General features: G+C 36.6%; 1 protein-coding gene across 1 annotated transcript; it reads left to right on the top strand.

Annotated features, from left to right (window-relative positions):
- The first annotated feature begins 14 nt into the window (after positions 1–14).
- On the top strand, positions 15–27,872 carry LOC131167848 (protease Do-like 9). The gene is made up of 9 exons (XM_058126852.1): positions 15–897; positions 12,777–12,976; positions 13,078–13,258; positions 13,459–13,650; positions 25,005–25,237; positions 26,730–26,831; positions 26,985–27,035; positions 27,131–27,235; positions 27,310–27,872. The coding sequence occupies exons 1-9, from the start codon at positions 288–290 to the stop codon at positions 27,406–27,408; spliced, it is 1,773 nt and encodes a 590-aa protein (XP_057982835.1). The 5' UTR covers positions 15–287; the 3' UTR covers positions 27,409–27,872.
- The last annotated feature ends 43 nt before the right edge of the window (positions 27,873–27,915 follow it).

Genomic DNA, 27,915 nt, shown 5'->3' with positions numbered 1-27,915 from the left:
TTGCGAAACAGTCCAGGCCCAACTCACCCCAAAGATGAATGGGCTCACCTGGATCCAAACCCTAAACTCTGCTTCCTCGACTTTACTCTCCACTGATCACTTTCCCCTTTCTATCTTTGGAAATGAAATAGAAAAATCATTTTCCAAATTTTCCTGTCATTCGAGGGGTTTCTTCCAATCCCCCCATGAGATTTCACTATCTGAGGTGAAGAATCAAAGACCCTGAAAAGGGTTTTCAGAGGCTTCTATCAAATCAAACAGTCCCGGTAGCTCCTCAATTCCCAAAAATGGGAGACGTTAAGAGAAAGCGAGGTCGCAAACCCAAGAACCCAGTGGCCGAGACCATGGATTTCCAGTACACCAATCCCAGTCCCGTCTCCGCTTCAGCCGCCGCCGCCGCCGTTGACGACGGCGTGCCACCTGAACCCTCCGACCTCGACCCCCCATCACGCCGCGGCCGCGGAAGGCCCCGAAAGGCCAGCAAGCACGCAGAAAACCCGGACCCGAATTTGGGTGCGGCTTCGCCCACTAGAAAGAAGTCGAGATTTGCCGAACAAAATGGGGATTGCACGGTTTCCGTTTCGATTAATGGAGACGCGAGACATGCGGCGGTGGTGGCGGAGCCGCCGCCGAGGTGGGAGAGTGTGGTGAGGGTGGTGCCGTCGATGGATGCCGTGGTTAAGGTGTTCTGCGTCCATACAGAGCCGAATTTCTCGTTGCCGTGGCAGAGGAAGCGACAGTACAGTTCGAGTAGTAGTGGGTTTATCATTGGAGGGAGGAGGGTGTTGACGAATGCGCATTCGGTGGAGCATCATACTCAGGTTAAGCTTAAGAAGCGTGGTTCGGACACCAAGTATTTGGCAACTGTGCTAGCTATTGGAACTGAGTGCGATATTGGTATGGCTTTTTTTGAGTTTGTTCTTTCCACCTTTTTTTTTTCTTTCCCTTTTTGTTTTTGGGTGCTAATTTCTTTTATGTGCCTGTTAATTCTTTGTATGACTAAGCGTTTTTTTGGAAGATGTGTGTATTACGTTTAAATGGGGTGAAAATGCCAATGACTTGTTTAAGATGTAGTTTTCGTTTATGAATGACTCAGTCGATGAATTATTTCAATTGCCGATATTTGCACATTATTATTATTATTATTATTATTATTATTATTATTATTATTATTATTGATGGGTTGAAGGGTTGAAACTTGAAAGTTACTAGTTTATTCTAATTTGACGCTGCTGGAATGTAAAATGTAAAAACTGAATCAGTTTAGTTTTATTGAACTGTTGACTTGACATGGAAGAAAATGTTATTAAATCCTGAGAAGATGGAGTTTGAATGCAGATGTTACTTAGTTGAAGGCTATGAAAGACAGCGATAGGTTTTTTTTTTTTCTCTTTTTTCCTTCTTGAGAGAGAGAGAGAGAGAGAGAATTTGGGCCCAGAGATCCAAGACCTTTCAACATGGCTTTTTTGGGGAAATGATTTAGGAGGTTTACTGTGGAGAAGGATTTTTTTTTTTGTGGGGGATTATGGTAAGGGTTAGGACTAACTGTGGTGGTCTTGCAGTAGTTGGGACAGTGGGGGTTAGAATGTCTCATGGTGGATTTTGAAAGGAATTTGAAAGAGCAGGTTTAAATTTTTAAAACACATGAACCATATTCGAGATTTTGGAATAATTCCATGGGAATGGGTGACGAGGGATGGTGGGAATTTCTTTTCCTGGGGGAAAAAAAGGATATGTTTTCCCAGTGATTATCATTCCAATATATTTATTCCAAATATATGAATGGAAATATGGAATATGGCACTCCATTTCCAGTGGATATAATTTGTTAGGCCGGTATTTCGAATCGAGTTCTATCTCACTATGGGATGTAAATTCAGTCATTTACGGGGATAGATTTGGTTGGACTGCTGCGTAGCTGATTTTTGTTTTGAGGCCCAAATGTTGCCATAAGATTCAATGTGGAGAACTGCAAGAAGTGCAGTTTTGGCATGAAATTTGTTTTTAATTTTTGAAGAGACTTACAAGAATAGGGGTTTTATGACCTACATTCACAAGACCACTTTGGGATTAGGAGGTGGAGGTGTATTTTTTCTTGTTGATGCCACATGGAGCAGATATTTCAAGGAGTCAGACCAATGGATTTTTATGGGCCACAAGGAAATGTATCTGGTTCTGATCACGAAATATTGATAATACTTCCATCTGAGAGCAGTTTGGAAGAAAAGCACCAGCTAAATCATCCTTCTTTGTGGTCATGTGAGAGTCCATTCTTACATTGGATAATTTATGCAGGAGTAAGATTCTTGTTATCTGATCTTACATGTGCTTAATGGAGGAAGATAGTGTAAATTTTTTGTTGCTTTATTGCTGAAATACTATAGAGAGTGGGCCATGCTCTAATCTCTTTTTGGGGTTGAATGGTTTATGCCAAAAACCATTATATACATCTTGTTATGCTGCTAGAGTGGACATGGGGACAAATATGGGAGGAAGGACTAGGCTTTGGTGCCTTTCTGCATCATGTGAAGTATTTGTTTGTGAGAAACCAATAAGTTTTGGAAGATGAACCTGTCCTTGCCTAGTTTGAAAGAAATAATGTTGATTACTTTATGTTTTGGCTTAACATTTCCTGTGAAGCTTGAATTCTATTCCAGGGTTGCTAAGCAGATTGCCCTGTTCTTTTAGCTTTCTTGTTATACACACTATGTACATGATTGGCGTCCTGTTTTCTGGTGCCTTTAAATATTACATTTACTGATTTAGAAAAATAGGATTTGAGGACAACATGATACAAACATGGTGATGGAGCAATTCTAGAATAATAGGATACTATACCTCAGGCATATGTTAATAAACAAAAATGTATATTTGCTATGTTAATGCGAGCTTTTTCGTTATATAAACTTAAAAAAAGCTTTTTCTGAATTATGTGATATTCTACAATTGTGAGATTATTATAGGTGAAATCTAAGAACATACCTTCTTATAGTTAGCTAAAAGTTGTATGTATTATGTTTTTGTGCTTTTACTTATACCTTATTCTTAATTTGTGCTTAAAAGTGTATATTTGGATTAGGTGTATTTTTTATATGCCTCTAAAATCTTTAGATGAGGTATTGGATACACTCCAAGTTTGCATTTGAAAATTTTAAGTTTAAAATGTTGATATGTATGTGAAGTAGTGGATATGCAACAAACAACAAGAAGAACAAGCCTTAAGTCCATCTAGGAAGGGTGGGCTACATGAATCCTTTTTTTCGCCAATTCACTTGTCAAGAGTGTTTTCCTTTATTAGAATAAGGGCTATTAAATCCTTCCTCACTAGTCACTAGCTCATTTTAAGTTATTTTATGTCTACCTTTACCCCTTTTTATGCCAAACACAATCACTAACTCACTCCTCCTTACAGTTGCTCTACTAGGTCTAAGTTTCAAATGCCCGACCATCTAAGCCGCCACTCCCTTATCTTGTTTTCAGCCAGTGTTATGCCAAAATTATTAGAGTTTTTTCCTTTTATTTTTTTTATATTAAAATATTAAATAATGGTTGGGTGGGAACTTTATTTCCCACTTTGATGTGTTGGCAAAACTCGCTAGACCATCCAACGAGTTTTGCATGGTGGACGAGAGAGAAGCAAAAGCTAATTGGACAAAACTCGTTGGATGGTCCAGCGAGTTTTGCATGATGGACGAGAGAGAGGCAAAAGGTGATTGGACATGCATGGGAGACATAAGTGCATATTTTAATATGTTTTTAGTTTTATTTTTTATGAGAATAAAGATTTAGAACCCACATTCAAGTGGATAAAATTAAAATAATAATTTTATAATTTTTTTCTATCAAAAAATTATATTATTTTTATTAAGTAATTATAATTATGTGAGTTGAAAAGATTAAAATGAAAAAAATTAAAAATTTATATTCATCAATTATTAATTCATGTTCAAATTATGATTAGTTTACAAAATCATATTTAAATTAGCGTTCAAAACATAAAAGTTAATTTATTCAAATACTTCCTAACTTTGTTTAATTATGTAAAATAAAATTTTATTTTTCATTAAATATAAATAATATTATAGCTAAAAATTAATTTTGTTTTCATCTGAATTTTATAAAAATCTTGAAAACATTTCATTGTTTAAATTTTCTAAATTTATATGAAAAATTAATAAAATATCTTTCTATCAAGCATTTAGCATTTGTGAAAATGTGATGTTCATGGATATTCTCATATTTGTTTAAAGGTTAAAACCAACATGATCGGTAAATATAAAACCTTGAACCGACTTAGTTTATATAAAAAGCCTAACTTCTCAACAAGTTATATTTGTGAACTAATTATAGCTTCAAATACATAACTGATATAAATTTCAAGTTTAATAACCGATCATGTTGGTTTTAACCTTTAAACAAATATGAGAATGCCCATGAACATCACATTTTCACAAATGCTAAATGTTTGTTAATTGGAAAAAAAAAAAAAAAAATTTAGAAAACAATAGAAAGATATTTTATTAATTTTTCATATAAATTTAGAAAATTTTAAAATGAAATGTTTTCAAGATTTTTATAACATTCAGATGAAAACAAAATTAATTTTTAGCTTTAAATATTATTTATATTTAATGAAAATTAAAAAGTTATTTTACATAACTAAACAAAGTTAGGAGGTATTTGAATAAATGAACTTTTAAGTTTTGAATGCTAATTTAAATATGATTTTGTAAACTAATCATAATTTGAACATGAACCAATAATTGATGAATATAAATATTTAATTTTTAATATATGAATATATGTTATTTTTTTTTCATTTTAATCTTTTCAACTCACATAATTTTAATTACTTAATAAAAATAATATAATTTTTTTGATAGAAAAAAACATAAAATTATTATTTTAATTTTATCCACTTGAATGTGGGTTTTGTATCTTTATTCTCATAAAAAGTAAAACTAAAAAGGTATTACAATATTCACTTATGTCTCCTATGCATGTCCAATCACCCTTTGCCTCTCTCTCTCTCATCCACCATGCAAAACTCGCTGGACCATCCACCGAGTTTTGTCCAATCAGATTTTGTCCCTCTCTTGTCCACCATGCAAAACTCGCTGGACCATCCTGCGAGTTTTGCTCACGCATCAAAGTGGGAAATAAAGTTCCCACCCAACCATTATTTAATATTTTAATATAAAAAAATTCAAAAAAGGAAAAAACTCGAAATTATTATGTATATGTTCATTTCTTACTTTATCTTTTAATGTTAGACCATTCATCCACTTTAACATTCACATCTCAGTAATTTTTATTTTTTGTACATGTTGTTTCTTAGTTACCCAACATTCTCAATCATAGAGCATAGCTGTCCTTATAGTCATCTTATAAAATTTTCCTTTTAATTTTAAGGATATTCTACAATCACACAATACATCCGTCGCACTCCTCCAATCTACCCAACCTGTTTTAATTTTTTGTACTACATCTTCTTCAATTTCCCCTGCAACTTGCATAATAGATCCAAGATATCAAAATCTATCACTGCTATTAATCTCTTGATTATCAAGTTTAATCTTTTCTCTATTGCTACTCCTTACATTACTGAACTTGCATTTCATATATTTTATCTTATTCCTACTTTTCCTAAACCCTTTAGACTCTAATGTGGTTCTTCAAAATTCTAGCTCCATTCCTACTATCATCAATCAATATCATCTGCAAACAACATATACCAAGGGATCTCATTTTGGATATTCTTAGTTAGTTCATCAATTACTAAAGTAAAAAGATAAGGACTCAAAGTATAATCTTAATGTACACCTATTGTGATTGGAAAATCTCTAGATTTATCTCCTACAATCCTAATATTAGTCACTACTCTATCGTACATATCCTTAATGACCTCTGTATATTTACTACAAACTCACTTCTTTTCTAAGACCCACCAAAGAACTTTCCTAGATATTTTATCGTAAGCTTTCTCTAGGTCAATAAAAACCATATTCAAGTCCTTCTTTTCCCTAAATTTTTCCATTAAACTTCTTAAAAAATAAACAGCTTTTATTGTTGAACTCCCAGACATAAAATCAAGTTGATTTTCTAAAATCTTTGTTTCTAATCTTATTCTATATTCAATTACCCTTTCCCATAACTTCATCATATGACTCATAATCTTAATTCCACGATAGTTATTACAATTTTGAACATCGACTTTGTTTTTGTACACAGGTACTAATGTACTTTTCCTCCATTCTTTTGGCATTTTCTTGGTTTTTATAAGAGTGATGAGTAGATTAGTTAACCAAACAATTCCTTTATCCCCTAAATGTTTTCGAACTTCAATTGGTATTTTATTTGGTCGTATAGATTTCCCACTCTTCATTTTCTATTGCCATCTCAACTTCAAGGACTCTAATTTTGTGAATAAATCTTCTATTTTTAGTCTTCTCCTCATTTGTCACTTACAAGTTCAATTTTTATTTTGGTTTTTATTAAAAAATTATCAAAGTATCTCCGCCACCTCTCTTTTACGTCTTCTTCTCTAATTATCATTCTTGTCCTTTGTACATTTTACATCACCTAAATTCTTGCATTTTCTTTCTCTAGTTCTAGCAAGGTTATAAATTTCTTTTTATCCTTCGTTTGTATCTAGTTTAGTATATAAAGTATCATAAGCTAATTAAGCTTTATGTTTAGCTTCACTAATACTCTTCTTTGCATTTTTTCTTGCTTCTTTTTTTTTTTTTTTTTTTTTTTTGTAGTTTTCAAGATTTTCTATATTTTTACAATTTTGCCTTATTTTATACAAATTTCTTTTTTGTCTTAACTGCTTTTTGAACTTCTTGATCCCACTATCACCTTTCTTTTTGTGCACCGGGCTGCCCTTATATATATATGGTGGTATTTGGTGGTTATCATTTCTTTGTGTGTATGATATGGAATATGGATGCCCTATAGAATTATCTTGGACAATGTATATAACTCCCTCATTTTTGTGACGAGAGGGATAACAAAAGCATAGGATGTTTAAGGTATTAATTCTGGAGCAATTAATCCTGCCATAGATCAATTCTAGGTTTCACAGTGAACAGTGTAATGATAAATACTGAGTTTTATTAATCAAAATATGTTCACAGCCAGCAGCCTTGCAAAGCTATTTATAGTCCCAAATCCTAAAATTAATCATTCAAGATAACTCATGAAATCCTAAAATCAATCCTTCCCATTAAGTAAAAGTACTTCCATAATATTCCTAGCTTATATGATAACCTACCAGGACTTAATTTTGAGTATTAAAAATTAAAATCTGTAAAGATTACCTCAAATTCAGCTAATAAAAACCCTATAAATAATGGCTGCGAAAAATACAATAGAATAGATCAAAATCAGCATATGAGTTTAATTTATCCCTATATTGCACATTACATCAGTACCCTTCACTTAAGGAAAACTCATCCTTGAGTTTATTGTTTGAGTCTACAATCTTTCGCTCCATCTAAAAAAAATATTTAGAACATTCAAATAGTGTTGATTTTATTTCCATTTTTTTCCCAATATATTTGCATGCCAAATATTCTTCCAATCAATTTTTAACTCATGTACTAAGTCCTTGAAGTGCTCTACATTTTTTCTTAAAAAAAAAATCAAATGCATCAACTCCAATGAAATCAATGTGTTCAATTGTTTTGTATTCAAAGAAATATTGATATCTGCACACTACATTCTCATCTTGAGGAGTGATCTCAACAGAGTCCTCCATTATTTTCTTAATAGTAATCTCATCTTGAATTTTACAATTTTCTCCAATCACTGGCAAATAAGTTCTTTAAGGGAATAATCAACATGATAATTTTAATATTTCAAGTTATCAGATTATGGAGAAAGAAGCTGAAGAACTTCAACTTCTTGGACATTTGAATCTTCCTTGGAGATTTGCTCCTCATTTTCTATACCCAAATTCCTATTGAAGTTGGGTATATCTAGTTTAATCTGATAGTCAATGTGGAATCCTATCCGTTGTTGAATCAGATCAACCATTAGATTAGTGTCATCTTCATCTAAATCATCCTTAATCACACCCCTTCACCATAAAAGCTAAGGTGGCTCAGCCCATTTGTATTGGACATCCCTTAATGCCCACATGGGCACATTAGCACAGGGTTTGTTGGGTTTTCATTAGGAACAGTTGTAAGCCTTTCTGTTGCGACTTGCCAATGTTTTAAAAGGCATAGGGGCTTGCCTCAAGGCTCACCACAATTCAAGGGATGCCTAAAATGCTCAATCAAAATACCAAATCACAAGAAGGCCAACATATTACACATTGAGAATTATGCATTTCTACAAAAGGCACTCCCTTTTGCACCTTTTTAGTTGAGAGCTGAGGTGTGCGAATTTCAAGTTAGATTTGGCTAGAAAATTTTAACTACATGCTTATATGAATGGAATGTTGTAATATGAATTGATTTCTAAACTCTTGAATCTCATTCTTTCCAAAATAATTGAGAGTTGCATCTTAGATCTTAAAAATAATTTGAACTTTGTAATGTTATTATCTCTTGGCATGATTTACTAAATGAATTCAAGTCAGTGTTTTTTGAATAGCCAACAAGCAGTTTACAAATATATTTGATTTTTTTGACATTTTATTTGTAGCTTTCTTTATTTTTTAAAATATATGTAATTTATTTACATATTTTTATTTAGAAATAAAATTCTCAAGGCTTATGTCTCACCTCTTAAGGTTAAAATGCTGCCTTACACCTTCTCATTTTTAAAAGCATAGCAACTTGCAGATTCCCCATACCATTTGTTCATTCTGTTGCGCTAAAACATGAACTTGGCTCTTGTAAGAGCTTCTTTAGCCATAGAGTTGTTGTGCCCTCCTCCAATGTTCAGCATTAGTCAAGGTAAGTGTGCTTTGGTACATACTGATGCAAAGGAAGCATAAAGTGTTTAATATTTTAATGCTGAAGAGATTCTGTCCTAGCTGCGAACATCGATGGTAAGAGACTGAATTTTTAAAATCAAAACAATATTCATGCAAGCAGCCTTACAAGGACAAATGTTCTAAAGTTACTCCTAAAATTAAGCCTTCTGGATAACTCCTGAAATGCTAAAATTAAGCTTCCGCGTTAACTAAAATGCCCTCTAGATGTTCCTAACATATATGCCCCCTAGGACTTAAATCTTGACTCTGAAAACCATTAGAATGCATAGAAACTAGCAAATAAAATCTATATTAATAATGGTTGCTAGAGATCATAGTTAAATAAATCAAAATCAATACATGAAATTGATTTTTGCGATGTGACCACGACATCCTGAATCATAATTAATGCAATTTTATATAAACGAGTAGGTATATAATGAAAAATATTAGAACCTTACTCATCTGTCTTGGTTATCGGATGCCTTCCCAGCTCCTTGTTTTTGATTGTACGTAACGGTATCGTTGAATTAATTTATGAAGGTAATTGCAAATAGTTTATTTTAAATACGCATGCAAAGATATGGGGGTTGAAGATTGGTGGTTTACTTCTGTTTGTAGCCCAACAATATACTCCCTGAGGAATGATTCTTTTGAAGAGTTGGCTAGCTTGTATGGCCATTTCTATCCTTGTTGGGTTGTAGGGGGTGATTTCAATGTTATTAGAACATCTAAGGAGAAGTTTGAGGGATTGAGGGTGATGATCTTTTGACTATTTCATTAGTGATAGTGGATTGACGGACGCCCCTTTGAATAATGGTAGATTCACTTTGGCTGATGGGAATAGACAAGCATTGACTCACATTGATAGATTCTTTTTTCAATTATGTTTGGGACGATTTGTTGTCAAATATTGTGCGAGAGGTGTTGGTTAGGCCTACCTTTGATCATTGCACAATCCTTTTGGGCTCTAATCCTATTCTTTGGGAACTCATACCTTTAAGGTTTGAGAAAATGAGGCTTTCACACCATTCTTTTTTTGTCATACCATTGGAGCTTGAAGGGAAGTTTTTAGTTAAGGGGTGGGTGGGTTTTAAGCTAATGAGAAAATTGCAATTTGTCAAATGTAAGCTTAGGATTTGGAATAAAGAAGTGTTTGGGGATATTAAGGAGAGGAAAAACAACATTTTGAAGGAAGTAAGTAGTTTGGATTGATTGGAGGAGTGTGGCCTATTGGGAGAGGAAGATAGAAAGAAAATATTATGCCTTAATAATGATCTTGAGGTGCTTTTGTTGAGGGAAGAGAATAGTTGGCATCAAAAGTTGAAGGTTAGTTGGGTTAAAGAGTGGGGACTGTAATTCTAGGATTTTCCATAGGGTGGCCAACAAGAGGAGGGAAAGTCTCATTAAGGAGCTAGAGGTAGAATCATGGAGGGTGGTGAAATATAATAAACAAATTGGGGATGAGATTACTGATTTTTTCAAAGGTTTGTCTAATGATGAATGCAGGAATAGGTTAATGGTGGATGGGTTCAATTGAAGTCCAATTGGGGATAGGGAGCTAAGTGGTTAGAGAGGCCTTTTGATTTGGAGGAAGTTAGAAGGGTAGTGTTTGATATGGATAGAGACAAAGCACCAAGTGTCCCGGTGCACGATGGCTTTCTTTCATGATTGTTGTGATATGATGGAGGAGGATATTATGAATTTGTTTGAGGAGTTTCATAGGGGAAGAGTAGTAAGAGTATCACCTCTACTTTCATTGCTTTTATCCCGGAAAAGGACAGGTCCAAGAGGGTGAAATATTTTAGGCTTATTAGTTTGGTTAATGGTGTTTATAAGGTGCTTTCTAAGGTTCTTTTGAGGAGGTTAAGAGAGGTGTTGGGGTGGATAGGGTGTAGTTGGTCCAATCCATTTTTGTGAAAGATAAATATTAGATGCAGATTTGGTAGCAAATGAGGTGGGTAGAGGATGCAAGAAAGAGACACAAAAAGGCATGGTTTTTAAATTGGATTTTGAAAAAACCTATGACATGGTCAATTGGAGATTTTTGGAGAAAGTTGTTCAGAATTAGGGTTTTGGGAATATTTAGCACAAATGGATAAGAAGGTGTCTTAGCGCTACTAATATAACGGTGATTGTTAATGAGCAGACCAGGGATTGTATTGGTATTTCATGAGGGTTAGGGCAAGGAGATCTGTTATCCCTTTCTTGTTTACTCTGGTTGTAGATGATCTTTGTAGGATAATTCCTGAGCCCAGAACTTTCGGGTTATTAGTGGCCTGTCTGTAGGGGGGGGGGGGGGTGTGGTTTGTAGGTGTCACATCTTTAGTTTGTGGACAACACTATCTTGTTTCTGGATAATGATGCTGAGAAATTCTGCAAGGTTCAAACTTTGCTTAGTCTTTCAGAGAATCATGGGGTTAAAGATTGATTTGTCTAATACTGGTATAGAGGGTATTAATCTGTGTAGTAGGGAGCTTATGATTTCAGATCTTTAGCAGGTTGTGAGTCCTTGGTTTGGCCTTTGTCTTATCTTGGTCTTCCTTTAGGGGTCTAACCCTTTATCAGAAGTTTTTTAGGACCCACTGGTTTAGAGAGTGGGGAATAGATTGGAGGGGTTGAACTTAGAAGAGGGCTTGTCTTCTGTTAGGGGGTAGAATCTCTCTCATTAGTGCTTATTTAGCTAATATTTTAATTTATTTTCTGTCCCTTTTCAAAATCCGCTATAGGGTGGTTGCGAAGTTGGAGGAGATTGTGATAGATTTCCTATGGTCGGGTACTGGAATAAAGGGGACCATTTAGTAAGTTGGGATAATGTTAATAGGCCTAATCTTTTGGTGGAGGGGGGGCTTGGTAATGTGACTTCTAAGAACATATCCTCAATAGGGAAATGGTTTTGGCAGTTTCCCTTAGAATCTAATTCCTCATGGCACCAGATAATAAAGAGTAAATATGATCCGAGAGGGAGCGGTACCGCTACTCATGCCAAGTTTCTTTGTTGGAGCTATTGGTTTCGTGCTTGTTTAGAATTTCCACTGTTCACAATGCATCAGTTTCAGCTTTTTATTCTTTTGAAGGGCCCTTTGCCCTTTCTTTCTTGGGATTTCCATTTTTTCAAAAGTCTCAATGAAAGAGAGGTTGATGAGTTCAGTTGACTCTTTTATTGGGCATGCTAGATTCTTTCATGCCAAGTTTGCAGGGGATGCAAGGCTTTGGATTGGGGATGTGTTAAGAGTCTTTTTCTTCGACATCTGTCTTTTCCAATCTCATAAAATCCACAAATCCTAGCCCTTTCCTCTTACTCAAAGCTGTTTGGAAAGCAAAGGTGCCTTTTAAAACCAGGCTTTCATTTGGACTTTAACTCTTAAGAAGATCAATGCAAATGATATGCAACAAACAAGGAGGGCTTACAAAGCCCTTAGTCCAGATAAGCTGTGCATTAGTCTAATGAGAATATTAGCCATATGTTCATTCATTGTATGGTAGTGAGGTACATGTGGAACAATTTGTTTTTGTACTCTTTGGGTGGCTGCGGTTACAACTCAGGATTTTTTGAATGTGAAGTTTTGGGGTTTCAGAGAGAGAGAGAGAGAGAGAGAGGATGCTTTTGGACTCTGCTGTTTCTACTATTCTTTTGGGGGGTTTCAGGGGTCTTTTTCTGTCTGATACTCAAAGGGATTGGAAGGCAGCTTTGATGTAATTTTTTTGTTTTTCCTTTTTTGTGCTTTTCTCTTGGAGGATCTCTTGTCCTCATTCGATTGTAATTATGTATTCTTTTTAATAGACATTTTTATTATCTAAAAATATAATGAAGGATAATTTCCCCTCCTTTTTTGGCATGCTTCAGCAATGCTTACAGTTAGTGATGATGAGTTCTGGGAAGGTGTTTCACCAGTTGAGTTTGGAGATTTGCCTGCACTCCAGGATGCTGTTACAGTTGTTGGATACCCAATTGGTGGAGACACTATCTCTGTGACAAGTGGTGTTGTGTCACGCATGGAGATACTATCGTATGTTCATGGGTCCACCGAGCTTCTGGGACTGCAGGTTGTAGAATTGAGATTCTACCTTGTCTTTGTTTGTTCTTTTTTTTTTCTGTCACTGGTTATATTATATTAAGTCCTTTTGATTATGAGATGATTTTGCAGATAGATGCTGCCATAAATTCTGGGAATTCTGGTGGACCAGCCTTTAATGATAAGGGAAAATGTGTGGGTATTGCATTCCAGTCCCTTAAACATGAAGATGTGGAGAATATTGGTTATGTCATACCAACACCTGTTATCATGCACTTCATTAAAGATTATGAGAAGAATGGGGCCTATACAGGTGCGTGTTTGTTTTACTGTGGCTGGCCACTGTCTGTAAAATATAGTTTTCCTCTTTTCCATTTGTCACATAACTGTATAGTGGAGAGTCAGAGACTTTTTCTGTGTTCAGGTTACTATGATAAAATGTTCTTACTGTTCTCTACTTCTTGAAGAATTAAAAAGCAAACCACTTTAATAATTTGGGTTGCAATATTCCAGGATTCCCAATTCTTGGTGTTGAGTGGCAGAAGATGGAAAATCCTGATTTGCGCATGTCAATTGGGATGGGACCTGATCAGAAGGGTGTCCGTATTAGAAGAATTGAGCCTACAGCTCCTGAATCTCATGTTCTGAGGCCGTCTGATGTTATTCTTAGCTTTGATGGGGTAAATATTGCTAATGATGGAACAGGTCAGCCATGTCTCCCGCAGTTAGATTTCCTGCTCATTTTTTGTTTGCCCAATTAGCCCAGTGATTCCACAGTATCTTTGTAGAATAACATTATGGAAGTACCTTTTATTCGTGGAGTGCAATATTAATATTGTGACGTTAGCTCGTGTTTTGCAGAGGCTGGAAAGATGTTTTATGAAATAATGCCCTTTATTTTGTTGTCTAATATTCTCTATAAAGTCTTTGAATGTGTATTTTTTCTCAGTGCACTATTTTATTTAAGAAATTAATCTGCTATGGTAGTCATCCCATAAATTCTCAAATTTAATTTGTTAAGTTTTTGTGAGAAAGACACTTTTACATTTAGTATCCATTTTTAATTCACTTGGAATTGCTACATGGATATTTGACCAGGATGATTGAGTTATGGCCGGTTTTAGATGAATATCTTAATGAGCCTTGGGAACCTTCTGATCTGTTTAATAACAGTCATGTTAAAGCTTCAAAGTGAAGTTCATTTAGTTTTGAAGAGAACAGTTGGCCTTTTCTAGGATGACAAATCCATTAAAATTACATATTTATATGATTTGTAAAGTTGTGAGGGCTTGGTTTATTTCAGTTTAAAATTTAAAGTAATGTAATAATTCACAAAAATCTCACAATGGAAGTATTTGATGACATGAGTTGACTAAAGTTTGATACTTGTAGACTTGTAGTTTTGTAATGGTTTTAGGTGGTTGTGTTAATAGACATGATATTATTGTCACTGTCCAATAGTGTCCATTAAAGATGCCTTTTGTGGCTGATGTATCCCAAGGAGATTATAGATAGAATGGGAACCAGTTAGCATGGTAAAACTTGGTAAATATTTGACATTAAGTCTTCTGAAGATGAGCTTCTTAGGGTTGATAGGATGGCAAGAGTAGGAACAGAATGCTATGATATTATTCAAGGAGATTTAGTATAAGCTTTAGACCATGACAACATAAGAATAGATATTTTGAGAAGAAAGTGAATGGAACTAGTGAAAGTTAATCCAATTCTTTCAACCAGGGAGACCTCTGTTTAAATATAGTGATTGTGATGAGGATGTTAGAGAGTAAAACTTGGTGATGCAGAATAGCAATGAGAAATTAATGCCAAGAGAGAAATCGGAAGAGAAATAGATAAGAGAGAGGAAGGAGAAGGAGAAGAAGGAAGAAGGGAGATGCAAGCACGAACACATGTTCACTTCAATTTTCAAATTCACCAAAAACGACCTCCTACATTGCTCTCACGGCCCTATTTATAATAAAGACTAAAAAATACCAGAAAAATTACAAGTAAAATCCTAAAGGTGTAAGAAATTACAAATGGATCTCGAAAACACACATATGTTAGAAACCAACCTACAAAGTACTCATAAGCCTACTTATCTCATGAGGTTTGCTTGCTCTGTTATATGAATTCTGAAATGGCACCTCACTGTTTGTACACACTGATTATGCTTGGAGAATCTGGAATAAATTATATGGTGTGATGGGAGAAACTTGGGTTTGTTTGGCGTTGTTGTCTATTTCTTTTGAGGGGTTTAGAAGAAGGAAGGAGAGGGCCGCACTTTTGGAAATGCGGCATCTTTTCAGTGTTGTGGGGATTATAGTTGGAGCGTAATGCACAGATTTTTTCGGGGTGAATTGAATTGAGAACTGATATGGAAGAAGAGTCAATACCTGGCCTGTTTATGGTTTGTTGACTTTGGTTGCTTTAAGGGAGCTAGCATTTCAGATGTTCAGTGAGAATGGAGAAATCTTTTGTTCTGATTTTTTTCCTAGTTTTTATGTTTTATTAGTTTATTTTTTCTGGATTATTCCCGAATTTTGACGGGAGAAGTCGTATTCTCCATTTTTAATTCTTCTCTTATCAATGACATCTCTTCTTTTGTTATAAAAAATAATCATAAACTACGTGCAATAACAGCTACTAAAACAAATCTGGGCATATGAGTGAGGATCCAATAATTCCTTGATTCAATTCTTCTGAATCAGTCTCAATCAAGGGTCTACCTATGGTCCCCCTTCTTGTTTTATATCACTTGGGTGGGGCACATATTAGCTTACCAAAAATCAGAGATTTTTCTCAAGATTTAACTAGGATTTTGAAGCTTTTGTGGCTGCAAGGGGACAAGGAACTGGAATTTTCTTAAAGTAGACTAGCCCTTTGAGGCTTGTGCAGTGAAGTTTGGAAGTTGGGTCAACTCTTATGCTGCAGACGGACACCTTGTATTTTTTTTTCTTGTTGACCCAAGTCTTCTTCTGTCCATTATTTTGTTACTGTCTTGGTCTATATTTTATTTTTATTCTAACTTTAATAAAGTTTGACCTTAAGAAAGACAAATCATCTTTGGTCTTGTTTGATTGCGACCATAACATTTTTTTTTTTTGGATTTTTTGAGCCCTACTTTAGTGACTATGTGGGTTGTACATGGAGCCCTTGACATGCTTTCTATTTTATTGTGCTGAAATAAGTGAAGCTAAAAGTTGCATTTTCAGGAGATCAAAACATAATTCTGTTTCTTGGGCCTCCAAATTTTGTTGGGGCCAAGCATTCCCCCTTTTTTCGTTTGAGCAGATGGACTTATTCAAATTTGAATTGAAATTTGGCGTTGATTTTGCAGAGGTGCATTTAATGTAGGAAGAAAATTTGTTGGCTTAAGGTATAGCTTGCTTTCCAACCCCACCCTCTTTTTTCTTGGCGCATTGCGAGTCATGTGACTTCCTCCTGTCGCAACGTTCCGGAAAAAGGGTTTGGAATGACGAGGAATAATAATAATAAAAGTTCAATGGAGTCGCTACTAACTTATTATTTACCTAGTTGCAGTTAGTTCACTTAATTACTATTCGTTGATTGGTTTCTAGACTAATCCTAAGGCCAAGGAGCCAGTAGTCTTAGTCTGCATTTACTAGAGTTGGGATTGAGAGTTCAGTTATACGAGGGGAAGGTACTAGCACCCGTTCTACAAATGGTACCCGATTAATTATGAATTATCTCTAAATTGAATCTAATGATCTTTAATTAACACTGTAAAAAATAAATAAATATGAATTTTTTAAAAAAAAAAAAAATGTAAAATAAGGTATGATTTAGGAATGTCTAATAAGACTTACAAATTAGAAAATCTTATTAGATAAACTCCCTTAGAACTAATATAGGTGATGTCTGAAATGCCTCTTTATCCTTTGTTTAATCATTGGGATGCACATATACAAAAATAAAATATATACAGATAATAATTAACAATCCATCCAAGTTGATCAAAAAGAGTCTTTAAAACATTCCCAAATTTTCTCAATTTTTTTTTAGAATTTTCTAAAAGTAGTTTATTGTACTTAATGTATGAATATGAATTTGTGTATACACCACATCATTTTGTTCCTTTTCCCCTCCCAATGGGGGACTGTCTTCATCATTTAGGCCACCGATTTGGTATACTTTAGAAGCAAAATGCACGTATTAGATCTTTTGTTTGTATAGTACTGTAGCGTAATTTTCTGTCATGTCAGGGTTAATTTGGTGGCTGAGGTGTGTGAAACAGTTAATCATTTAAATCTCAGACTGATTTCCTGTTCTCTCTCTCTCTCTCTCTCTCTCTCTCTCTCTCTCTCTCTCACGCACATGTGCAACCCTCTTCATCTTCTTCCTTCTTCTTCTTCCCTACTCTTTCTTTCTTTGCCATAGTTCTTTCTGTTATGTTTTTGTTGCTGTTTTGTCCTGCATTACTTCCCCTTCATCTCTCATTTGGGAGAGACAAAAAGAGAAAAAAGGAAAAAAAAGAAAGAAAGAAAGAAAAGGTGAAGAGTTTAGGTGGGTCTCTTTCCATGATTTTGCTGCACTAGATTCTTGCAGATTTGATTATGGTGAGTTGGTGATTGTTAGGGAGATCTGATTTAAAGTTGTCCTCAAACTTCAAAAGGGAAATCATTTGACATTGTTTGTTGTGACATCAATGTATTATGGTCATTCATATGTTATTTATTTTTCACATTTACAATTTTTTATAGGCATAAATTGTCATGTAATTTTACTACTATAAGAACGACAAACCAAGCCTATTGGAATTGGTGTGATCCTAAGAGGAGGGGGTGAATTGGGTTTTGAAAATATTTTGGCTAAATTAAACATTTACGCCGATTCACCATGTATCATATTCTATTCAATATAACGTGTATGAAAAATGATTAAACAATAAGTGTGAACATACACGTGCAGCATATCTCATTTAAATAAAAGTGTGCATGCAAATAATTATAACCATAAATGCACAAGCATAAACATGCTGAATTTAAAGGGCATAAATTAAATGAAATAAGGAGAGAGTAACACAATATTTATTATCGAGGTTCGGCCAAACTAGCTTATGTCCTCGCCTTAGGCATACCCTCAAGGATTCTTCTTAACCTGCTCGCTGAAACGGGTGGAGCAGAAGCCGTTTACATCCTCTCCTTATGGGGCGAGGAAAACCTTAGTTAAATTTCCGGGTTGAACCGAACCGGTCTCACTTATGAGGCTGAGACTCTCTAGTTCAATTTTTGGGCTGAACCGAATCAGTCTCACTTATGGGCTGAGACTCCCTAGTTCAATTACGGGATGAACCCAATCGATACATGAAAAATATTTTTGTACATATGGAAAAGCTTCTAAATACAAGCATGAATGTACACTATTAAAGCTCAATTCAAACACTCTAGTATGATATGAAATATATGCTCAGTAGAATAAAGGGTGCTTATCTAAATAATTTGTACAAATAAAATATATGTGAAAAATAAGTACTATTGTTCTCCTATAAAATTTTTGCAAATAAAGAATATTTGGAGAATCTAGGAATTTAAGTTTAAGAAAATATTTGTGCTGTAAATAATTTTCTCCCAAAAATATTTATGAAAGAAATAACCAGGAGGAAACTTAAGCAAATACTTTCAAAAATGTTTTTCAAAGATAAAAGCTATGTGAGAGTAAACGCAAATAAAATGTCCTAAATAAAATACTTTCATCAAAAATGATTTTGAAATAAATGCATGAAAGAGAGTTGGTGAGATTTGTATAAAAGATTTGACTCCAAAAGAATGATTTTAACAATAAAAGACGTTTTAGGGGAATTTTGATTAACAATGGATTAGAGAGAAAATTTGGGCTAATCAAAGTTACTAATCTGGAGTAATAAAGGGGTATTTATAGATTTTGTGAAAATTATGACCGTTGGGGACACGCTCAGTATTTTGAAAAAATTTAATTAAAAGTTAATGACGTTTTAGCATTTTTAAAAAATTTCAACTCGAGAGTTTCAGTCGACCATATTAAAATTCGGTCGGCCATATTCACAAGTTTGGTCAATTGTGGCATTTTTGAACTGAGGTTATGGTTGACCATATCAAAGAGATTTTGAACCCTCCGAGATTTGGTCGACCAGGATATGTTTGGTTGACTAAATTCAGAGGTTCGGTCGACTAGGTCATTTTTCAACTAGAAGTTCGGTCGACCTGAACGTTGGGAATCAGCCACGTGCCAATTTGGTCGACCATGCAGTGCAAGTTTATTTTAAAAGTGGTCGACCAAATGGTCAACAGTTGACCCTGGGAGGTTCGGTCGACCGAAAGTCTATGTAGGTTCAGGTTCGGTCCGCTGAGCATATTAAAATTGTGCATTTAAGTCTAGATTTGAGTTTAAAGTTACGTGCAGGGACATAGGGTGTATCTAAGGTCAAGGCCTTTTAAGTTAGCCCTAAAGTCTGTTTACGGTCATTTTGAGCATTTAGACATATCATGTAAATGCATGCATTATTACAAACCAAATAATAAAAATTAATGCAATTTCAAAAGAAATATTATGTCTTCTTCTCTTTTGCTCTTTGACATCATGGAATACGCTAGATTTGAGCTTTAAGTCTTGTCTTGACTTCCATGTTCTTTTGATCTTATGTGTGACCTGAATTATACCTGTTCAGCACTTAAACACACACATAAGAAACACTTGTGTTTGTCAGCATCAAAACATAAATCGGACTCAAAAAGCCAACAAAGCCTTTACTCCTACTAGGTGCAGTGTCTTGTAATTTTACTGAATTGTTAAATTACTGCCAGTTCCGCTAGTTTTCTTGACAAAAGAATATATATGATGAATCAATTAAAAAAAAAAGTAAAGTGCGTGGAGTCTGATCAAATAGAAACTAAAATGGAGTAGCTTTAGCTCACCTAGTTCCAACAGGTGAGGATATGCATCGTGTCACGGTCCGACTATTTTCACACCCTTGTGAAGGGCCGTGCGGCGCTAGCTAAAGCACTCTTGTTTAACTAGTCAGCCTATCGTTTACCAACATTAATCCACGAAGTACTTTCATTAACATTCATTCAGATAGCAGCGGAAACAGTAATCAATTTATGAAAGCCGTGGTAAGCAAGCAGTAAACATTGAAGCAAACGTAATTTATTAACAAATCCTCCGTTGACATGGTGTACTTAGCGAGGGAGGCAAGTAGGCTAAGCACGTTGACAATTGCTAGTGAGTTTTACAATGACTGATGAACACTCACCCTCCCCTAAAGAGGTTTTTATGTAATTATCATCCTGACACTAGGAAATATCAAAGTGACCGAGGAGTCATACTGCCTTATTTGGCTTACAAAGACTCTACTAGTAGAAAATAACCCTACACTAGTATTTACATGATGGAAACCCATCCCAAGCACACGAGATAAGCGGTCACAGGCAAGCATAATGCCTTGAACAAGCTTAACTCGTGACATTCTCCCCAACTTATGCGGTCGACGTCCTCGTAGACTTTTGGCGGTAGGTACACTTCAAATTTGTCCACGAACGGTTGAATATCTTTCGTAGAAATCCAGCTGATTTCTTTGTCATCAAGGCATTTCCATTTCACTAGGAACTTCTGCCACTTCTTCCTTGAGGATATGAATTTTCTGTCTGCAAGGATCTCTTCAACGTCATGTCTGTCAGGTTGCACTATCTTCAACTCTGCTCTGTTGAACTAACTTATGCTCAGGTCGTTGGTGTTGGCGTTGAACGACTTGAGGCTGCTGACATGAAACTGCGGTCTTCTCTCCTTATCTACCCACTTCTTCCTCTGCTCAGAAGCTTTCTTCAGATAGACTTGGGCAAACTCTGGATTCTGTCTTCCTTCACTGGTGAAGATGTACGCCCTGGGACTCTTTTGTCTGTACGGCTCACCCACTGTGTGAGGTAACAGCGGCAGCTGGCCTGTAACAAGCTCAAAAGGGCTCTTGTTGGTTGTTGAGCGCCTTTGGGCATTGCCATAGAATGGAGCCACATCAAATAGTAGCACGCCATTCTTCTGGTTGTCATTGACACAATGGCACAAGTACTCATCTAGTAGCTCTCTGAATCTCTTCATCTGTTTGTCTATCTGTCGGTGATAACTCGAAGAGATGTCAAGAGGTGACCTGAATATCTTGAAAAACCCTGTCAAGAAGTTGTCAGTGAACATTAAGTCTCGGTCACAAATAATAACTTGGGGAACACCCCAATGTTTCACAATAGTCGCAAGGAACAATTGTGTCGTCTTCTCTGCCAAACAGTACTTTGGTGTGGCCATGAAAGTACCATACTCCTTCCGCCCCCCCTTGTCTTGTTGGCAAGTGTGACAAGTTTTGGTAAAATCAACCACATCATCCCGCGTGTGCGGCCAATAATACCTCCCTAGTAGTCCTATCATTGGAGTCATTCTCTGCGAATACCCCTCAACGAACTTCCTGCAGTATTTAGTAAGGCCAAGAAAGGAACGCAACTCCTTTATTGTCGTGGGGATCTTCCGTTCTTGAATCATCCTTACCTTCTCCATACCTCTCCGGATACAACCTTGTTCAACCACTTGACCAAGGAGTTTGTTGCTTCGCCAAGCGAAAGAGAAATTCTCCTTCTTCACATGCAGACTGTTTGCCCTTAGCCTGTCGAACACCTTCCATAGATGCTCTTCATGTTTCCTATGAAATAACACCGATGCTCCCAACGGTGTTTTGGAAGGGCGAACACATCCCGCTTCCAATTTATCAAGTTGCTTCCCCAACTCTACTATCTCTCGAGGCACAATCCGACATAGCCCTTTAGCAGGTGGTTTCACTCCTGATAACAACTCGATCTCATCCTCCATCGTCCGTCGTGAAGTCAAATTGTGAGACAGCTTATTCGGAAACACCTCCTTATACTCATGCAACACCGCTTGGATGGTCGTAGGCTCCAGCTCTTGGCCTACTTTTTTGTCTACCACCACCATGGCTATACGTGTCTGCTCACCCTGACCCAATCCCTCATTGAGTTGTATGGTTGAAAGGGACTTCCCGTCGTCTCCTTTCGTTGCAACGACTTGCACCATGCAGGAGTGATCTCCCATCAAACACAGGGAACCAGCCGAAGGCATCAGCACTGCTCTCGTCCCCCTTAGGAACTCCATTCCTAGAATGACTAGAAAGTCATCCAATGGCACCGCTGTGAAATTCGCATGACCTTCCCACTGTCCAAGCTTCACAGTCACTTGCTTGGCTACTCCCAGAGTAGGCTGGGCTACAGAGTTAACTGTTTCCATGCGTCCTGTATCCTTCTCTAAAGATAAGTTGAGTCTCCATGCTTCCGATTGCGAAACAAAATTATGAGTAGCTCCCGTATCCACCATAGCGCGAGTACTTTTCCCATTTATCCTCAAGTCCACAAACATTAACCCTTTTGCTCGTGTAACTTTTGGTGTTCTTTCCTGCTTTTCCAATGCGCTCACTAGCCGCACTGAACCCACCCTCGGGGCATCATCCTCTTCCCCATCGTCTTCCACTGTCTGTTCTGCAATAGAAGCCTATAAAGTATTAAGTGATGCTTTGTGAGGGCACTCAAAAACTCTATGAGGCCCACTACACAAGTAGCACGAAATTTTACTCTTCCCCTTTCCATTGGATGTGTTGAACCCTTGAGACGACGAAGCTTCCTTTGAGGTTGATGATTTAGAGTCGGGTCCCCTACTCTTGGGTTTGCCATTCTTGAAAGACTTTCCATTGTTTCCCTCTCCACCAAACCATTTGGACGAAGCGGTATCATCACTAGCATAGTCAGTCAAGCGTTCTGCAGTCGCTTGTGCAGTTGACAAGTCTTGAACCCTTTGCCTATGAAGTTCATTTCTTGCCCACGGTTTCATCCCCTCAAGAAAATAGAACAACTTGTCCTTCTCCAACATATCCCGAATATCCAACATTAAAGCAGAAAATTGTTTCACATATTCGCTGATCGACCCCGTATGCTTGAGATCTCTCAGTTTTCTTCTTGCATTATACTCAACATTCTCAGGAAAGAATTGGGCCTTGAGCTCTCTCTTCAAGTTTGCCCAACTATCAATTACACAGCTTCCATTTTCAATTTCTCTATACTTGGTACACCACCACAGTTTGGCATCACCAATCAAGTACATGGTCACAGTATCCACCTTTGCCTGTTCTGAGGCCATCTTCACAACGCGAAAGTACTGCTCCACATCAAACAAGAAGTTCTCTATCTCCTTGGCATCTCGGGCACCCCCATACGTCCTGGGTTCTGGCACCTTGGTCTTGCTAACTCCCGGAGTGTTGGAGTTCCCCATAGCAAGAACCATCACATTCATCTTTGCATCCAGATCTGCCATCCGCGACTGCAAAGTTTCAACTGTGTGGCGAAAGTCCTTTGACATGTCGCCTATCAAACCTGCTTGACGTTTTTGTGATCCCATCACCTCATCAACAAGTTCTCTTATCTGGGCCACCTCTGCGGCAATAGTGTTGGTTGTTGTCTCAACCCGTGCTTCCAGCACGTTGATCCTCTCAGCAGTGTTTGGTGCCATGGTCACGACCAAAGCTTCCCAAATCCAACAACGAAGGCAATTGAATTCACGTAGCAACTCAACCTTGGGCTCTCACCAAGTGTCACCGACTTGGCTCTGATACCAAATGTCACGGTCCGACTATTTTCACACCCTTGTGGAGGGCGTGCGGCGCTAGCTAAAGCACTCTTGTTTAGCTAGCCAGCCTATCGTTTACCGACATTCATCCACGAAGCACTTTCATTAACATTCATTCAGATTGCAGCGGAAACAGTAATCAATTCATGAAAGCCGTGGTAAGCAAGCAGTAAACATTGAAGCAAACGTAATTCATTAACAAATCCTCCGTTGACATGGTGTACTTAGCGAGGGAGGCAAGTAGGCTAAGCACGTTGACAATTGCTAGTGAGTTTTACAATGACTGATGAACACTCACCCTCCCCTAAAGTGGTTTTTATGTAATTATCATCCTGACACTAGGAAACATCAAAGTGACCGAGGAGTCATACTGCCTTATTTGGTTTACAAAGACTCTACTAGCAGAAAATAACCCTACATTAGTATTTACATGATGGAAACCCATCCCAAGCACACGAGATAAGCGGTCACAGGCAAGCATAATGCCCTTAACAAGCTTAGCTCGCGACACACTGGAATGATGTGGTTGATGGTCTTGATAATTAATTGATGGTCTTGATAATTAATAGGTATTGAATATCGTCTCGTATGCATTTTTGCACATCTTGGTGTTTTATGTCCTTAATAATCATTTAAAGACTTCTTTCAGTGTCTGAAATTTAAAGGTCAGACAACCCAATCATGTGAGCCGCAAGTTTGATGTTATGCAAATTTCTTAGACTGAAGTTGATATATGTGCACAGGCTATTGTTCATACTTCATAAACATGAATGCCTTTATGCAGTGTCATTTTTTTTTCTTTTATTGCTTTGGAAGCTGTTATATTGTGGGAGTACAGTTCTTGTTGGGTTGTGACTTCCACCTACAGTTTCTCAGTATAGGTACAGTAATAGAGAGAATTGGGGCAAACCATTTAGTTTTTGAATTGATGTCTCTTGCTAGGTTGATGCAAGGGTTATTAACACCATCCTCTTTCTAATGAATGGATTAAAGATTCCTTGTTCCATTGTAGGGCTTCTTTGTACGGGGGGGAAAATTTGGTTTGTCTGATTGTTGCAAAAATTATTTTCTTCTGCAGTTCTTTCTAGTAGTTTGTTGTATTGTGCAACCCTATTTTGAGTTGAAGAATTGTTCCTGACAGAAACATCTTCCTTTACCATTTTGCAGTTTTGCTAAATGCTGGATTTGGATTTTTTATACAGTAAATTTAATTTTTTTAATTTTTTTTAAAACTGTCATGTAACTTTTTGGTTACGCAACTGCACCCTGGACATTCATTAGTGGACTGTGACATTTTGGACTTTTTTTTTTTTTTTTTTTATCTACTTTAAAAGTATCATTGCTTTTGTTGTGAGTGGATATCTTTTTATAACTTTTTTGGATTTCATTTTCAGTTCCATTCAGGCATGGAGAGCGCATAGGTTTTAGTTACCTTGTTTCTCAAAAATATACTGGGGATCATGCTCAAGTTAAAGTTCTGCGTGACTCAAAGACCCTTGATTTCAGCATAAAACTTGCAACTCACAAAAGGCTCATCCCAGCTCATATCAAGGGCAGGCCTCCATCTTATTACATAATTGCCGGATTCGTTTTTTCAGCTGTCTCTGTTCCCTATCTTCGTTCTGAGGTATGTAGACTCTCTCCCTCTCTAATGCTCACACTCAATGCACACATATATTTGCAGTCTGTTGAAAACCTGATTAATGAGTTCTTTTTTGTTATTATTTAGTTGACAAGCACCCTTGTGCTCAAATCTTAAATTTGATTCTATGTTGTGTTTAACTTTAGTTGATTGGCTGATTGGATTAAGTTGTTAGAATTTCTTTCTTGTTACAATGCAAAAAGATTGTCTATGTTCCTCTTTACATATCACATTCTCATACGATTGCTCTTTGGATTTGTAAAATTTTGTGTAATAGTGAGAATGCTGGTTATTGTTCTTTCCATTGTAATCCATTTGTGGGTTCTCAAATCCTGTTGTTTCTTTGTCTTGTTCGCCTAATCTATTTAGTGGATTTGAGAGTCTTGGAAGCTTCACTGGCTAAGTCCAAATCTGACCTATTATATGCCGTCATCCAATGCCATGCTTCTCTGTGTAAGCAGCCATTTGAATATTTTAAAAAATTGAGTAAAATGTGAAAACTGTAACCAAACCAACTGTAAAAGACCTTTTGAGTTATATATCAATAACTGATTACTATAAAGGATTTGAAGAAATATAGTATCCTGCTCTAGTTATGTGCTTCAGTGTCTCCTTGTGTGCACGGCTGCCTGTTTTGGCATGGCCACATGGAGCTTGAGAGTGGGTGATGTGTATGTCTCTGATATTATGATCCTTCACATTGGAGTAATCCTCTTGGATAATTTAGCAGTGAGACCTGAGCATTAATGCATAAAAATAGTGGAAATCCTTGAAAAGAGGCAAGCCCACCTTGGACATACACCTGCAACCAACACCAATGCCCAAGTCTTTGTAAGATAGGTGTATGTGCATAGTGAGTTTCTTTTTGTTAAATCACTGTTGATGTAGTGGATTGTTTGTGCTTATATAGGACACTTTATTTGTGCTTGGTCTTTTTGATGATTTGCACGCATGCAATAACATCAATTTATCATTCATATTTTTATAGAATTGCCTGTCCTGATGATGAACTACACATTCCATTTAAGCTCATAAAATTTAGTTTTTCCAGTTTCCTTACATAATTATGCCTTTGGGCCTTGCTTTTGTATTTGTGCTGATGCTGTTTCTCATTTGTAGAAACTGATTTTGTCAAAATCGAGTTTCAAAAGCATTTATGATGTTTCTTTACTTGTTTTTGGTTTTTTTCAGTTAATTCTGAACTCATGTTTGAACAATTTTCAGTTTGGAAAGAATTATGAAATTGATGCTCCGGTTATGTTGTTGGACAAGCATCAAAATTGAGTTCCAGAAGGCTGATAAAATTTAGTTTTTCCAGTTGCCTTATATAATTCTGCATTCGGGCCTTGCTGATGCTGTTTCTTACTTGTAGAAGCTGATTGTGTCAAAATTGAGTTTCAAGAGTGCTTATGATGTTTCCTTATTTTTTATTTTTATTTTGGTTAATTCTGAACTTCTGTGTTTGAACAATTTCCAGTATGGAAAAGATTATGAGTTTGATGCTCCTGTTAAATTGTTGGACAAGCATCTGCATGCAATGGCACAATCTATAGATGAACAGCTTGTTGTTGTTTCTCAGGTCTCTCTCTTCTCTCTCTTCTCTCTCTCTCTCTCTCTCTCACACACACACACACACACACACACACACACACACACACTGTGTGTGTGATATCTTTCCCGACTCTGTTGTGCTGATTTTGAGATCATTGCATATTTTTTCCACTTGTAATAGGTTCTTGTGGCTGACATTAACATTGGATATGAGGACATTGTGAACACCCAGGTGAGGGATATCTGTGACTACACAAGTGACTATGTAACAAAGCACATTTACTTCTAAATGCGCTTCTCTTGCTGATCTTATGCACGTTTATGTAGGTTCTTGCTTTTAATGGTGAGCCTGTGAAGAATTTGAAGGGCTTGGCCAGCATGGTGGAGAATTGTGATGAAGAATTTTTGAAGTTTGATCTTGAATACCAACAGGTTCTCTCTCTCTCTCTCTCTCTCTCTCTCCCTCATAGATGCTCATTGTGAGTTCATCCATTCTTTTTCTGCAGATAGTTGTGCTACAGACCAAGACTGCCAAGGCAGCAACTTTAGACATTCTTACAACACATTGTATACCTTCAGCTATGTCGGAGGACCTGAAGACTTAAGGAACATTGTAGTGTCAGATTTTTTCCATCTCAACTTATATTGATCCAGCCTTTCTGTTTTGGGGCACAACACAATACAGTATTTCCATATGTAGATGAAGTTCAGGGAACTGGGGGATTTGGGTTTACCCTGCAAGGTTGAATGCATCTCAGTGGGCATAGATATTTTGTTTCATTTTATTTTATGTGACAAGAAAAGTGGGATGATGTTAAGTTTGTTTCCAATGCCCTTTCATGTACCATTTTTTGTTTGTGTTGAGGGGTGTGGTAGCTCAGAAACATGTAAGAGGTGCTTTTGTAAAACTACTGGAAAAAATTAGTCTCAATTAGCAGGTTGAGAAGAAGATGGTTTAGTGTTTCTGTGAGTGCTAGTATTGTTGTATACTTTTTAAAGAATCTCTATACTGGGTTTGTGGTGAAAATGGAAAGGGCCTCATTGTGCCTATAAATAACCTCCTTCTCCATATTTATTTTGGTGGAAAATGGATGTTTTATAACTGTGGACCA

This window comes from Malania oleifera, chromosome 11, assembly GCF_029873635.1.
Source record: "Malania oleifera isolate guangnan ecotype guangnan chromosome 11, ASM2987363v1, whole genome shotgun sequence".
NCBI lineage: Eukaryota > Viridiplantae > Streptophyta > Magnoliopsida > Santalales > Ximeniaceae > Malania > Malania oleifera.
The sequence above is the reverse complement of the archived record's forward strand: the minus strand, read 5'-3'. Positions and strand labels throughout refer to the sequence as shown.

Excerpts from the sequence above, each read along its gene's own strand:
- LOC131167848 (XM_058126852.1), top strand. The coding sequence starts at position 288 with ATGGGAGACGTTAAGAGAAAGCGAGGTCGCAAACCCAAGAACCCAGTG. Across the intron at positions 13,651-25,004 it reads TATTGCTAATGATGGAACAG|TTCCATTCAGGCATGGAGAG; the intron begins GTCAGCCATGTC and ends TTTCATTTTCAG. Across the intron at positions 26,832-26,984 it reads AGCTTGTTGTTGTTTCTCAG|GTTCTTGTGGCTGACATTAA; the intron begins GTCTCTCTCTTC and ends CACTTGTAATAG.